At 42.7% G+C, this 15,645-nt stretch overlaps 1 protein-coding gene across 1 annotated transcript in view; it reads left to right on the top strand.

Moving 5' to 3' along the window:
• The first annotated feature begins 6,757 nt into the window (after positions 1-6,757).
• PCYT1B (phosphate cytidylyltransferase 1, choline, beta) overlaps positions 6,758-15,645 on the top strand; it is a 122,542-nt gene continuing 113,654 nt past the window's right edge. Inside the window, exon 1 of the mRNA XM_029930609.1 lies at positions 6,758-7,143. Within this exon, the coding sequence (XP_029786469.1) occupies positions 7,072-7,143 (72 nt within the window). The 5' untranslated portion in view covers positions 6,758-7,071. The remainder of the gene's footprint in view (positions 7,144-15,645) is intronic.

Here is a 15,645-nt window from a genome sequence, read left to right as displayed (position 1 = left end):
ACACAATTTTCCTACTTTGGCACTTCTGAATTGTCTTTTAGGCAGAGAGGAGTTTGGCTTATTTCAAGACATTTGAGTTCATTTTCTTGAGTCAAAAGTTTCTGGAAATGTTCAAACGAAACAAAAGTTTGGAAATACCATATGTTGTTCTCTTTCTCCATAAATTTTCCCGGGACCTCTAAGTGTATTCTCTTCTGGTCACTAAGTGATATAGTTGCATTGTCTGGTCAGGAACAGTTAAAAAAAAATTTTTTTCCCAACATTTATTTGTTTTTGAGAGACAGAGAGTGAGCAGGAGAGGGGCAGAGAAAGGGAGACCCACAATCTGAAGAATCCTCAGAATCTCTGTCAGCACAGAGCCCAACGCAGTGCCTGAACCCACGAACTGTGAGATCTTGACCGGAGCCATCCAGGCGCCCCAGTCAGGGACGTTTTGAGATGTAGTTCTAAGCAATCCTTTAACCTGTGGCTCCTCCCACAAAAGGGTGTCTTTAGGGTTCACAGTTCAAGGTGACGAAGACTCCCTTTTGCCTTGGTAGGTGAGAGCAGAGGAGGGAAAAGGAAAAGGAAAAAATACAGTGAACCAGGTTCCCTGGTCAAACAGAAATTTTGCATCACGAAAGGGCTGAAGGCCAATAGCAAAAATCCATGGGAAAGATGTAGAAGCAATTATAAAATATGTCATGTTCCATTTTTCTTCAAATCAGTCTCACAACAGGCAGAAAGTAAGTTTTTCTGCAGGAGAGAAAAATGTTGGAAAGCCCCAGCAATCCATGAAATAGTGTTCCTGAGAAAAGGGAAAGAAAACAATCTCTGAGTCACTTGGCTTATCACTCTAACACCTTTGAGAAGTTTTGTTAATGGCCCAGTGGATCAATAAGCACGCTCCTTTGCCTGCGGCTTCATTGTTTCAGCAAGTTACTGCAAACTGAAACTACCGTGTGCCTCAAAAGAGAGCTAGTAAATTCTCAAGGTCCTTGCTCCCAGCAGCTTCTCAGTGCCTTTAGTTTTCCTCAACACCGGCTGTTCCCAGTTCTGGACTCCATCCTTTGCATTATTTGTCCACAATTCTTCCAGGAGTCCCTCCCACTCTCTAACCAGATTGCTTTTCTTGGTACTATTCTCCTACTCACTCAAAGCCAAACTTACCAAGAAAAAAAAAAGAGTGCAATTTTGATGCCAAATTAATTTGGCCATCAACAAATTGTTTCCTGAGCACTTAATATGTGCCAGACACTCTTCTAGTCCCTGGGGATATCGGCAGTGACGCAAAGCCCCTGCCCTTTCATTCCCGTGGGAGAGGGAGATAGTAAACCAGTAATGGAATGTGTCCCTTATGAAGTAAAACAAAGCAGGATAAGCGGGGAGAGAGAATGAGGAGTTGGGGGTGGTAAAATAGATTATTTAAGCCAGGGAAATATTCAGTTTAACAGCACCTCGCGTACTGATTTGTAAATCCGTGAGGGCTGGTACTGCTGTAATTGCCTTCATTTTTTCCTCCTGGTTGAGGGCTTGCTACAAAGTAGATGTTCAGTAAATCCAATGGGAACAGTAATATGCAAAATCTGTAAATTCTACCCTTGAACGTGGACACATCTTGACATCATGTGGGTAGGGTATGTTTTTAGTCCATCATTTGGAAATGTAGTCTATACTGTGTATTCCTTCTTCAGAACTGTTGCCAGCTCATTCCAAGGGATCAGGAAAAGCAAAAAGACAGGGAGTCACAGGCAGGCACTCTGCTCCAGGACTGAAGATGCTATCCCCTCCTCTGTTCCCTGGCTTCAGCTCAGAACTCAGAAGCCCAGAACAGCCTTGGGGGAATTCATCAAAGATTTCCCAAGCCCAGTTGACTCAAATCCCCCAAACAGCCCTGGGTGAATTCAACAGTCAGTTTCTAAGCCGCTTATCAGGCATATGCAGGGCAAAAGATAAGAGGCAGTTACAAAACACTTTAGGGATTCATTAATTCATTAAGTCGTTTTCAAAGCAACTACTGTATACAAGTACTGAGCTAGAGTTGGAGCAAATTATTTCATCTCAGTCCAGAATCTAGCCTTCAGCCACTTAGATTCAGAAAATCATATTGTTCATACATTCAGAGATGATTAGACTTTTGATGATAAACTACCTGTAATTAACTATAATTAAAATAACCAGAAAATGCTAATTAATCCATTAATTTCTGCAGTGATTTAAAATACCTCTAGCTGGGCCCACTGCTAACATTTGTAGGGTCAGGGCAGGAATCTAAATGGAGGCCCATGTATCATATGTCTAAATATTTAAAGGCTTGAAATCAGGCTAGTAGACTGTGTACATGTGTGTATGGTAGGGGGTGGGCAAAGCCAAGGGCCCTCCTCTGTGCTGCGCCACGGTGTGGGGCCAGCCCACATACCCAGATTCTGTTCATATTTTCCTGCTAAAGCTCTACCACCCCTTATGTCCAGGGACATGGAATTCTGTGAGGAGGTTACCCCCAGGAAGAAGGCCCTGAGGGGGAAGCCACGAAAGCCCTAGAAGCAGGATGGGAACATTTGGGCAGATACCTCCAGAGTATTCTAGAGGGGGGCAGTAAGGGTCTCCAGGCATGTACTCTGTCCCGTGGCCACATGGACTCCTTGGAAGAGAACTAAAACAGGGACTTCTCAAACAAGGCACATAAAGCCATGATCTGGGCACACCCTGTCCACTGGTGAGACACCAGGAAGGCAAAGCGAATGCTGCCAGGGAATTCATGTCAAAGAAGCACATTTTATCAGCTCTGGACCTGAGGCTTCATTGACCAGCCACACCACCTGGTGTAGAACACCTCATCCCCTGAACCATCAGGATATTTGCTCCCCAAATTCAAGACTGTATCTCTTATGATAGGACTAATACAGTTGGCTTCTCCCACAATGCCCAATTCTCTGAGGGTCAGAGGCTTCAGATAGAGAAAAAGTATCAGTCCTGCAGACTGGGAGACTTAGGGACTAAATCCAGCCCTCACTCTGTTCACCAAGTGCTGAGAGCCACATGGGCCTCGCTGCATGACACAGTCACGGTGAGGAAATGGCAGACATTTGCACAGCTCCTGCCATGAAGCAAAACTGGTATCTCCTTCTACTGCTGGCTCATATTGGGAATGGGCCTGCTGTTATTGATTAGGCCTCACAATGTTCCAAGTCAGACCAGTATTCCACACACAGTTACCCCATAAGAAAAAGCATATTCCTGCCCCTGCATAAGAGATTTTAGATCAAAGCGCTGCAGATATTTGCCAAAAGGCTCTTCTAATGAGCCTTGCAGACCCAAGACCTAAGGGGGGCTAAGAACATAAGAGTTATGATTAACTCTGGCCCGGAGGAGAAGAGCCTAACTTAGAGATAAGAAACAGAGTAGGACCGGACATAAGCTGCTACATATACCTTTGCTAAGCCACAAATACCCTCCCTTGTACTGGGTGGATAAGAAACCAGAAACCCAGGTGCAAGGCCAACACACACAGGGCTCCCATTGGGCTTACATCCCCAAAAAGGCTATCTCAAGCAACTTGTTAACAAGCATTCTTCCTCTTGTGGTTAATGAGCTAGATAAAATAACTCCGAGCCTATCTATATACAATTTAACCTATGTTTTAGTTTTAGCGTTACTAACTTAAATAATATGTATATTATCCTGTTTTTTACTAAAAACATCCTGTTATTCTCTTGGTTATAAAATTTACTCAACTTCACTGTAAGTGCATTACATGGCTCGGTTACAACTTAATTAAAAACAAAGCCATAATTATTGGCAAAAACCCAACCCATACAAAATAAGATAGGTTTGTTACTCTCTTAATCTTGGGGACTGATGCCAAGAATGAATGGGATGGTTCTACAAAAATACTTCTATAAAACTTGTTTCTGTACACCTTTGATCATCAAAGCATCTTATCACAAGGAATTAGCCACTGTAAAAAATTCTATTTTCTAATGTCATGTTATTGCTTGACCAATAAAAAAAAAAGACACCAAAGCAGACAGAGCAGAGATGCCTGTCTGGTGATCAGAAAGAAACTTGAGGCTCTCTCACTCCCTTTTGCCCACACAGTCCATCCTTTCAGGGACCCCTGGACCTGCTGGAGCTGGACTCTGGCAACCAGGTGGAGTTCCTTGGTCCACAGGAGCATCTTTCCTTTTAATTTATTTATTTTGAGAGAGGGGTGGGGAGGAGCAGAGAGAGAGAGGGAGAGAGAAAATCCCAAGCAGGCTCTGGGCTGACAGCGCAGAGCCTGGTGCAGGGCTCAAACTCATGAACCATGAGACCATGGCCTAAGCCAAAATCAAGTTGGATGCTTAACCGACTGAGCTACCCAGGTGCCCCAAGTTCATTCACACACAGTGCTTTATACAGGCCCTGAGATCTGCTGCCTACCCATTTTTACCTCTGTGGGCCTGGGCACCTAGGTTCTACCCACTGACACAACTCTCAGAGCTCTGGGGCACCCCTTGCATAGAGCACAGAGGATTGCTTATACGGATCTTCTGAGACTATTTTAGTTTACAAGACTCTCAAAAGCAGAGAAGATCCCAGAAAGCCACCAATAAGTGTTCAGATAATAGACATCTTCATAATCCAAGGGTAAATGACTTAATTTAATCACCAGCGCTGGATCTGTGTTGAGAATACAGTATGTTGTATTGGTGGGCCTGTCTCCATTCCATTTGCTTTAGAGTCAGAATTAATCACAACCTATCCTTTCAAATTTCTAATGCTCAGAGCCAACAATCACCTACTCTAAGCAAGAATTAACTGAGGAAATAGATTGGCAGCCATTCTTCTTTTGGATGTGTGCCGAGAAGCTTGGAAATATAATCAAATGCACTGTTATTCTAAGAGATGACAACAAGAGGCAATTTCAAAACAGGCCTCTCTTGTGAACCATTGGGCCTTGATGACACAGAGTGAGTTTTCCATTACTAAGAAGAGCAAACCAGTGCAAATACAGGTAGATGATTTTTTCTGACAGCTGAGCCAGGTTTTACTTTACTTTCAGAGAAAGCTTCTGTTAGAGTCCATCTGCACGTGCTGTGTCAGTTCAGCCATCATTTAGTGGGTCCAGTGAATACCTCTGGGAGAAATGATGTGCCCAGGACTTGGCCTTTTCTTACTCTCTTTTAGTTGACTACCTGGAACCCATCCCTCGAGTGTGGCTTACCTGTGATGGCTGATCTCAGTCCATTTGGGAGGGTGAGATGTGGGAATAAGAATGAGGATGAGGGAAAAACCATCAGAATGAAAAAGGATAAGGTATCTGAAAACAGGCTTGGATCTGATTAGAATCATTGCAAGTTGGGGGCTCTAGGGACCTGGGGGAGAGGTCTGACACAAATATAACATCTCTTTTTTTGGGTTCCTCAGTTGCTTCTAGATGCAAGTTTTATGGGGTTTTCCACCTGTTGCCCTCTCAACTCCCCTCATGCTGAAGATTCTCTCTCCTACAGTCCTCACATTGTTTGGAAACATAAGTGTATCAGCTCTAGTTCAGTCAGAGAAGCACAGCCACTGTGAGCTGTGGAGGAAGAGATTTATCATAGGAAACAGACCTGGCCCATTGTGGGAGGGGCAGGGGAATGGAGGTTGGCGGGGGAGTTGGATGATGGGACAAGTTACCCATCTGGCAGTTAGAAGCCCAGCATATCCAGCTGCCAAAGTGCAGGAGGACCCCCACCAGCAGCTATGGGAAGCTGCTCCAGCCTCTCTGGGGCCGGAGAAATGTCTGATGGCGGACTCTGGGCTGCTGTTGGTTAACTGGGTCAGCAGTTAGTAAGAAGATCTGGAAACAGCAAAGGGGAGTGAGGATAACCTGGGACCTTCTGTCATCGCTCCCAACCATGACCACCTTTGGAAATAATGACCACTTTACCCTCACCTTTCACATCTTGCATAAATTCCTCTTTTGGCCTACTCTGACCCAGTGCCATAAAGGACTGGGATCCTTGGAAATGTGATTCCAGTTGGCCAAGTCAACACACTACACACACCACGCTAGGCAAAGTAGCAGCGATTCCCCAAAAGACCTCCAGCAACCAGCCCAGCACCCGGACAGAACAAGTATGTGATGGATAGATGGATGCAAAGGTGGAAAGTCTCCTTTGACCGATCAGAGCACGTTTTCCCATCCTGGAGAGTGTAATATGTGAGCAAGTGACTAAGAGTTTTCCCGCTAGTGTGGAACTAGGGAAATCTTTATGTGGACAAGGTGAATTTAGACAGACGGCCATCTTCATTCTGAACCGAGTTATGATACTCTCGTGAGCAGCAGCACTTTGCTGCAGCCAGATTTAAAAAGAATCTTCTCTGAAAGGCCCCAGCACATGCATATTTAAAGAGTTCTTTTAACACATGATGTTATTTGAGGGGAAATTACCTTAATACAAATTGTGAAGATTCTACATTATTTAAATGCACAAGTTCACTTATCAGTGGTGCTTAGAATGGCTCCTTGGCAGAGAACATATTTATCAGAATCAAAGTACATAGGCAAGATTTCCTCTCTCTATCTTTATTCTCCTATTTAAAGAAACTGTTGAACTGTATATTAACACTACAAAGTCTTGACTACTTTTTATCTTGAAAAGAAAAAAAGAGACAAAATGTTTGTCATTCCAGGAGCATAATCAGTCGAGCCGGCACACAATGACATAGTTAATTCACCAACGGAATTTGTTGCCATAGCTCCAGTGAGGGACAGGGAAGATGAAACAATGGCCTTTTTCACTAGTGCAGCTTTCGCCACAACCTGCCTGTCCCCACACGATAGGCCATGATAGTGCCAGTCCAGAGCACAGCACTTGTCAACGAACAGGGGCCCAGAGGGGACAAGAGGAGGCTGGTGGCAAATAAAGCAAGAACACCCAGCACCTTGGATCTCTACTCACTCGGTCACTGGGACACAAGCTCCCCCGAGCTTGTCGTGAAGGTTAACCGTCGGTCAAGTGCTCCGATAAATCCAGAGAATAAAGATTTCAACCTGTGACTCCAAACAACTCCAGAGGGAAGAGAGGACTCTAGGATACGGGGAAAAGCAGACCAGCAGCAGAAATGGTGGGCCACCACGAGCGCACCATGGAACAGGACACCAGGGACAACAGCACTTCTGAATCCTGGCGCAAGGTAACGTACATGCTTTCTTAGGGATCTTTGCCTCTTTAAATATCAAAGTAGGTTCAAAAAGCAAAGCCCTATGTATCTGTGAGTGTAACAGACCTGTGCTAATTAATACAGTCCTGCTCAAAATGAAAATATTATCCTATCTTAAGGTGATAAAAAAGAAAAATTGTGGCTCATATTTCTTTGTCCCCTTACTGGGTATGCAGGCCCACTGGATAGAGTTAGATGACAGGAACAGCTTCTCTTTCGGGGGGGAAAATAGTCAAATCAGGATGAGGAAATGTAGGTGGTTCAAGGGAAAGAATGATGCTGGGTGAGCCCGAGGGCACTCGAGAAATGTGTTAACAAAGTGTTCATTATCCCATAGAATGAGAAAATTTCCTCTTAGAAAAGTCACAAAATCCTGACACCCATTTTGGAATTTCTTGTAGTGCAATTATCACAGAAGTGAGACCCCCTCATTTGGTCTTGCATTTGGGGGCACTAGGGTGCCTAAGGGAATGTGCATTTACGTGGCATCGTATTAAATCAAGTGAATTCTAGATGGAAAAAGCTTAGGTGGTCGGACAAAATACTAAGAAGGCTTTCAGGTGGTGTGAAAAAGAGATTAGGACCGGGGGAAGCTTCCTGGCAAGGACATAATGGTCTGCTTCGCAGGAAAACTGGCTTCACACCACACCCCTGACAGCGGTGTCTCGGGTCTCAGGACACCGGTTCTGCCCTTGCTGGTACCGCTGCTCCTTTGAAACCTCCCCATCCCCGTCAGAGTGAGCCGGGCGGGCTGGTGAAAGCCCCAGATGCCTCAGCAAGCAGTCTAGGCCCACAGCCACCGGACCTGGGCAACATGACGGGGAGAGCAATTCCCCCATTCCATCCCTTCCCCATTCACCCCAGTATTGTCTCAGATTTGGAAAAAGTGTATATGTTGGTGACTCATGAGTTTTATCAGCTCGTTTTATTGTGGAAATGGGGGGATAAGGATGCATTTCAGCTCTTCACGTATTCGTTCTTCCATGCCCCATTCCAAAAATAGATTCGAAATGGCATTCAAAAAACTAGATTCAGTTCTTGACTGGCACAGATATGGAAAGTTGAGATGAGCTTTCTCTGTCCAGTCATGGAGAATTAAATGTGTGCAAATAATCACTCTGTATTTCCATACCTTTTGCGAATTGAAAAATAACCAAAGTCTTCTAATCTCATGGGTCTCGCAATAGCGTCACTTAGTATAATAATGGTTGCAGTTTTGGGCCCCTGGCTGGCTCAGTCAGTGGAGCATGCAACTCTTGGTCTCAGGGTTGTGAGTTCAAGCCCCACATTGGGTGTAGAGATTGCTTAAAAATAAAATCTTAAGGGGCACCTGGGTGGCTCAGTCGGTTAAGGGTCCTCCTCTCTCGCAGTCGTGAGATCAAGCCCTGTGTTGGGCTCTACACAGAGCATGGAGCCTGCTTAACATTCTCTCTCTCCCTCATTCTCTGCCCCTCCCCCCATAAATAAAAAAACTTAAAAAAATAAAATCTTAAAAAGAAAGAGCTGTAATTTTTAGTCCTTAGTAGGTGGAATGCCCTGTGGTAAGTACGTTGGGTATCTTATTTCACATGATGATGTCCAACAAAAGTGCTTAAGCTCCTAACTACTTGCCTATTCTGCTAATTTGTGCTTTACCTTCTCCACTTAAATGGACTGGGTTTATTTAACCTCCTCGGGCAAGCATAATAATTACATTATTCATTATAACAATAACAAATAAGCGATTGCGTTGACATTTTAATCACCCTTTTTGGGTCTCAGTGTACTTTTCACACACAAACTGACCTCCACTTCTATAAATGTAGCTTCCTGACTCCCTAGACTTTTGTGCACTGAAGCTCTCAAGCTAATGGTACTGCTTACCAACTGGTAGTCGTAAACGTCACCATTAAATATTTTATCTGAACAATAAGAATAATTCTGAATTTAATAATATTTATGAGTTCTCTAGGGCTGCGAACACCCTTTCAGTGAGAGAGCCAGTTATTCACTTTCCACATATTTAACTTTGGTACTTGATCAGCACTTCTTTGGAAATAGGAGAATGCCTGAATACACCTTAATTCCTCTTACTCCAAATCCTGTGAGGTAGACATTATTTACATTCTCATTTTCGAGTGGGAAAAGTGAAGCTCACAGAAGTAAATTGCCCAAGATAGTAAGTGTACAGCTGGAATTCAGGATCTTGGAATATATCTTAACTTTTTTTAAAGTTTATTTCTTTTTGAGAGAGAGAGAGCTCATGAGCTGGGGGAGGGGGAGAGAGAGAGAGAGAGAGAGAGAGAGAGAGAGAGAGAGAGAATTCCAAGCAGGCTTCACACTATCAGCGCAGAGCTCGACCTGGGGCTCCAACTCACAAACCATGAGATCATGACCAGAGTTGAAATCAAAAGTCAGAAACTTAACCAACCAAGTCACTCAGGTGCCTCCATTTTCACTTTTTCTTTAAGCCTGCAGTATCATTTAAGATAGCCACTAACCACATACGGTTGTTTAAATTTAAATTTTAGTTTAGGGGCACCTGGGTGGCTCAGTCAGTGAAGTATCCAGCTTCAACTCAGGTCATGATCTCGTGGTCCATGAATTTAAGCCCCGGGTCGAGCTCTGTGCTGACAGCTCAGAGGCTGGAGCCTGCTTCAGATTCTGTGTCTCCCTCTCTCTCTGCCCCTCCCCCCTCTCTCCCTCTCAAAAATAGATAAACATTAACAAAAATTTTTAATTTAAATTTTAGTTTAAATTAAATAAAGTTTAAAATTTAGTTCCTCAGTGGCACTAGCCACATTTCAAGCACTCCGTAGCCACATGTGGCTAGTGACTACTTCAGGTGGACAGCTAGATAGCACAGATACAGAATATCACATCATTGCAGAAAATTCTATTGGATAATACTGCTTTAAGTCAAGTATCTCTTTTCGATATGTTGACACAGGCCCTCAAAATATATTGCAGTACTGTTATAAGTAATATGGCTTTAATATTTTACAGTAAAATTTCATTCATTGGAAGTCTCCTCATTTGCATAGCACCAAGTTAACTTTGATCTGCAAATTAATAATATAGATAAGAGTCAAGGAGACGTTAAACGCACTTCAGAGACCAAAGATTTTTAAGCACCATCAAATAACTCCAGAAGCACTCACTTAGATGCAAACAATTGATATGATAATTACACATCATTTTTATTTATTCATTAAAACAGGATCCCCTAAGGTGCCCTGGTAGAAAATAATATGGTTAGCCTAGTTCTTTGTAGCAAACCTTCTGCTGTTTCTAACTTCTATGGAAAATCATTTTATCCTACTGATTTACCTTCCTCTCTTCCTTTGGGTCATTAAGTAGATTGGTAGCATAAAATATTAGCACAATGAAATTTTTATTAGCTCAAGATCTGATTCTAAAACTCTCACTTCTTCCTCTATGTCCCAGGATACCCAGGAAGGAGTGCCCCTGTGGGCCCCTCATAGAGCCTGGAACATAGGAGGGGTTCGGTATATATCTGATGATGGTCAGAGGCAGCCCTTTCAAGATGCCACGCATGGGAGTAGACTCCAGTCTTCTACATAGAATTCCTGGATCAAAATGAAAACTGTCTTCCATTTCTTCTTTTTCCTTTCCCAATCCTTGCTGCAAAGTGTTCATTGTGAGATAAGGGGTTCCTATTTGTGAGAAAAAGACGATATGTAGGTATTCAGGCTAGAGGGGTGTTGGGAAGCCGTGTGATCCTATTTGAGAATTCAGAATCAAATCTGCCAGCCTCTTCAGGAAAGAGAACTGCCTTCCCAAGGCACCAGCCATCATTTAGGCCCATCAGTTCCTTTTTCTTTAAATGTTTTTTTTTTTTTGAGAGAGAGAGTGCATGCAAAAGAGCCCATAAGTCCAGGAGGGGTAGAGAGAGAGAGGGAGAGAGAGAATCCCAAGCAGGCTCCATGCTGATAAGGCAGAGCCCTAACTCAGGGCTCAAACTCACAAACCTATGAGATTATGACCTGAGCCAAAACCAAGAGTCAGACACTCAACTGACTAAACCACCCAGGAACCCCAGGGCCATCGTTTCTTAAACAGTATGTTGAGGAGCACCTGGATGGCTCAGTTGGTTGAGTGTTCAACCTTGGCTCAGGTCATGATCTCATGGTTCATGGGTTCAAGCCTTGTCTTAGGCTGAGAGCTGACAGCTTGAGCGTGCTTCAGAGTCTGGGTCTCCCTCTCTCTCTGTCCTTCCCCTGCTTGTGCTGTCTCTTTCTCAAAAGCAAATAAATAAACATTAAAAAAAACCCAGGATGTTGAACACATTTGTCAGGTACTGTGCTGGTTCTAGGTAATCAGATAGAAGAGAATTTTGAGTTATTTAGAGAAGAATGACCCTTGAATTTCTAAATCTTTAGTGGCTTCTTGCAAGGTGGCTTGAAGCAGTCACTCCAAACATGGATAAAACTCAATTCCTCAATTTAGCAGTAAGCTTCAAAGAATATGATTAGTCACTTCCTTGTCTTCTGTCTGAAAAATTTCTGGTGTGTAAGCCAGAAGCAAAGAAAGGAAAAGATCATCGAAACAATATAAAAGCCTGTGGAACAGTCTTCATTTGCAGGGGCTTAAACAACTTGGAACAGTGCAAATTTATGAAGTTTAGATATTTGGGCATCTTTTAAAGCCACTTAGGGAAAGTAGATATTACATTTTTGCTTTTTGTTCCATAACACAAGTAGGGCTTCTCTCCTCTCGTCCTCCTGCAGTCCGAATATCACAGAAACAACACGTGTTTGTACAATCTGCAGCTAACTCACCGCAGTCTTTGTCTCCTTTGGAGACTTTATGGTAGACCAATCCAAGGGTCACACGCCCTGCTGACCCAGTTACAGATGTGTGACCACTGCCATCAGCTCCTCTGCTGATAGTTCTCCCTCTGAAAATTGACAGGTAGTGCACACGCTCTGTCTGTTACCATTGAATCTGAGTTTCTAGAAGACACTAATCTCTCTCCCTAAACTATGGATCCCCACCCACTGTGGTCCTCTAAGGCAAGCATTGGCTGGTATGCCTCCTGGAAATCTTACCAGCTCACGAAGATGGCTCAATTAGCACTCGAAAAGATGTAGAGTCACAGGTGCAACCTGTGTCTGTTGAAACCTGGGGTTCTTCTGGTCTTCCCAGTACTGGAAACTATGGGAAGAAAAGGAATCTTACTGGTTTCTCTTATTTTTGTCCTTTATTCTCAGGGAGTTGGAACCAGCTCTCAAATACCATGGAGCAAAGGATATACAAGAAGATATAAAATGAATCTTGCCCCCTTCTTGCAATGAGGCTTTATAATGTAAAAAACATACTCTTTATTTCAATCTTGCCCCAGGCATTAGAGCATTTTAATTTTTGTTTTAGTTTTTTTTTTTTAAGTAATCGCTGTGCTCGACATGAGGCTTGAGCTCATAACCCTGAGATCAAGAGTCACATGCTCTACCGACTGAGCCAGCCAGGTACCGTTATTAAAGCACTGTAACTAGACATTTGTTTTCTTTCTCTCCCTCTCTCTCACACGTACACACACGCACGCATGCACGCACACATTCATCCACAGATACACCCGTGGAAAGAGAAAAGAAAGGAAAAAATAGAAAGTATGCCTGAGGACAAAGAGATAAATAATATGTTTCAAATCTATCTTCTTCAGTTCCATTAAGTCATAAAAAAAGTAAGAAGAATTTAAATGATAATTCTTTTAAAAGTGAAGATGCTAAGATTAGATCTTTAACAGTACCATCATATTTACTAAAAAAAAAAAACCCCAAAAAACAAAAAACAATCTTTAAGAGTTTGCCCTACTGAGGTGCCTGGGTGGCTCAGTCGGTTAAGCATCCAGCTTCGGCTCAGGGCGTGATCTCACGGTTCGTGGGTTCGAGCCCCGCGTCAGGCTCTGTGCTGACAGCTAGCTCAGAGTCTGGAGCCTGCTTCAGATTCTGTCTCTCTCTTTCTCTCTCTCTCTCTCTCTGCCCCTCCCCTGCTCGTGCTGCCTCTCTCTCTCAAAAATAAATAAAACATTAAAAATTATTTTTAATAAAAAAATAAAGAAAAAAAAGAGTTTGCCCTACCAAGGGGTGCCTGTGTGGCTCAGTTGGTTAAGTGTCTGACTTCTTCTCAGGTCAAAGAGTTTGAACCCTTCATCAGGCTCTTCATGGAGCCTGCTTCCGATTCTGTATCTCTGTCCTCTCTGCCCCTCCCCCCTTCCTGTCTCAAAAATAAATAAACACAAAGAAAAGAATTTGCCCTGCCTATATATTCCTACTCTATATCTTCTTTGAGAGTGTACACTATCGCATCTTGTATGCATGCCTCCTGATGTATTGTAGATGCTTACTAAATGCTTGTTGAATGAGTGAAAGGAATTTAAATTCCTGTTTATTCTCTATCCTCCTGGCCCAGGGAGAATCTTGAGTTTGTTAATCTAAGATCAATTCTAGGTTGTCCAGGAAAATGAATGAATTTCAACCCAGCCTATAAAGTATGGATCATTGTTGGGTAGACCCACTTCTACTTGACTCCAGCCTCTAAATGGCATGACTTGATCTTTAACACCAGCCACAAAGATATAGTGATCACTATTTACAGGGCTTTCCACCCCAAATGCTACCAGACTCCTAGGTTCGCTGTAGGTTTGTGATATCGCAGGATCTGCGCCGAGATACCAGAGGTGGCAGACTCCCCTTCTCCAGTTCTTCCTTGGCTGCCCCATGATGTGCAGAGCTGGGTCCACTTCCTGAAGAGATAGGTAAGACTTGTACACAAATCTGTCCCATAAATTCCTTGCCTTGCGGCTACTACACCTGTCCTGAAGAGGGGAAATGAAGGACGTTTGTAAATATCACACAAGGAATTCAGTACACAAATGGAGAGTTAATACAAAGCTTTGTAGGGTTTTCTCTATTACACAACGTAGGAGAGTTGTAAACACCAGGTAGCACAGTAGAAGTCTCCTTACCATATACAATGGGGACCAGTAGGTTAGTTAATTGAAAAATAAAACATTTCTGATAAAGACTTGCTTTATAAAATGATACATACATGCATTAAATATTTTTATTTAATTTTTTTAATTAAAATTTTTTTAATGTTTTACTTATTTTCGAGAGAGAGAGAGAGAGAGAGAGAGACATTGTGAGCAGGGGAGGGTCAGAGGGAGAGGGAGACACAGAATCCTAAGACAGGCTCCAGGCTCTGAGCTGTCAGCACAGAGCCTGACGCGGGGCTCGAACCCATGAATGTGAGATCATCACCTGAGCTGAAGTTGGATGCTGAACCAACTGAGCCACCAAGGAGCCCCAATATTTTTAATTTAAAATAATATATTATTATTTGCCAATCCTTTAATTGGACCACTGATTGGAGCTCTGTATTGTCTTTTCTTCATTATGCATCACATATGCAATAGCTATGATTTCCATTTTGGGTTTATTCTAAATGAAGTGAAAACTCAAGATACTTTCAAAAAATTGAGTATAAAATGCTACACTTGGGGGGGTGGATATTTGCATCATTTTTATCAGTTTATGTAACATTTAATTAAATTGTACCATTTCCATCACAACGGACATAAGCAGGTTTAGGGATAATTTCAGTTAACCCTTGGAAAATGTAAAACTCAACTTTTCAGAGCTAATATACCCTGGCATTCTCAAGAGTAGCTTACAACAGATAGAAGTGTTCCGAGTGCTCTTAGGACCCGTAGGGTATATGGAGAGCCCGAGGCAATTCTGCAGGCTGGTTAACTTGGAGGTTAAAGGGAATCACTACTGTTCCTCTCTGCCCATAAAATGTTAAAAATAATAGTAATCACAGCAGGAAGGAAATCTTTTTTTGTGTTTGTCTTCCATGCTTCACGTGTACTGCATTATTTAATGAGCACCTCCTTTGCGGCTGGCACTCAGGAGATTCAAAGAGACATTCTTTTAAAGATATAATTCATTAAAGTATTAAAAGGTCGCTAAAAACCAATTCATTGTTTTTAAGTATTCACAGGGTTAAGCAACCTGCAGCACAATCTGCTTTTAGAAGCTTTCATCACCACCTTCAAAAACTGCACGCATTAGCAGTCCCTTCCCAGTCCCCCCAGTAACCCCAGTACCAGGAAACAGCTAATCTGAATTCTCTGGTGTGGATTTGCCTTTTCTGGACATTTAACAGAGGTGGAATCATGCAATATGTGGTCTTTGGTGTCTGGCTTCTTTGACTTAATTTAGCTTTTCAAGGTTCATTCATGTTGTAGCATATGGATTTGTACTTCATCCTTTTTACGGCCAAATACTATTCTGTTGTATGGATAAACCACTATTTGTTTCTCCATTCACCAGGCAGTGGACATTTGGGTTGCTTGCACTTCTTAGTTATTGTGAATAATGCTATGACATTTGTGTACAAGATTTTTGTGACTGTATGTTTTCAGTACTCTTGGGTATATACCTAGGTGTGGAATTTCTAGATCAAATGGGA

This window comes from Suricata suricatta, chromosome X (genome assembly GCF_006229205.1).
Source record: "Suricata suricatta isolate VVHF042 chromosome X, meerkat_22Aug2017_6uvM2_HiC, whole genome shotgun sequence".
Lineage (NCBI taxonomy): Eukaryota > Metazoa > Chordata > Mammalia > Carnivora > Herpestidae > Suricata > Suricata suricatta.
This window is presented reverse-complemented; position numbering and strand designations above follow the sequence as displayed.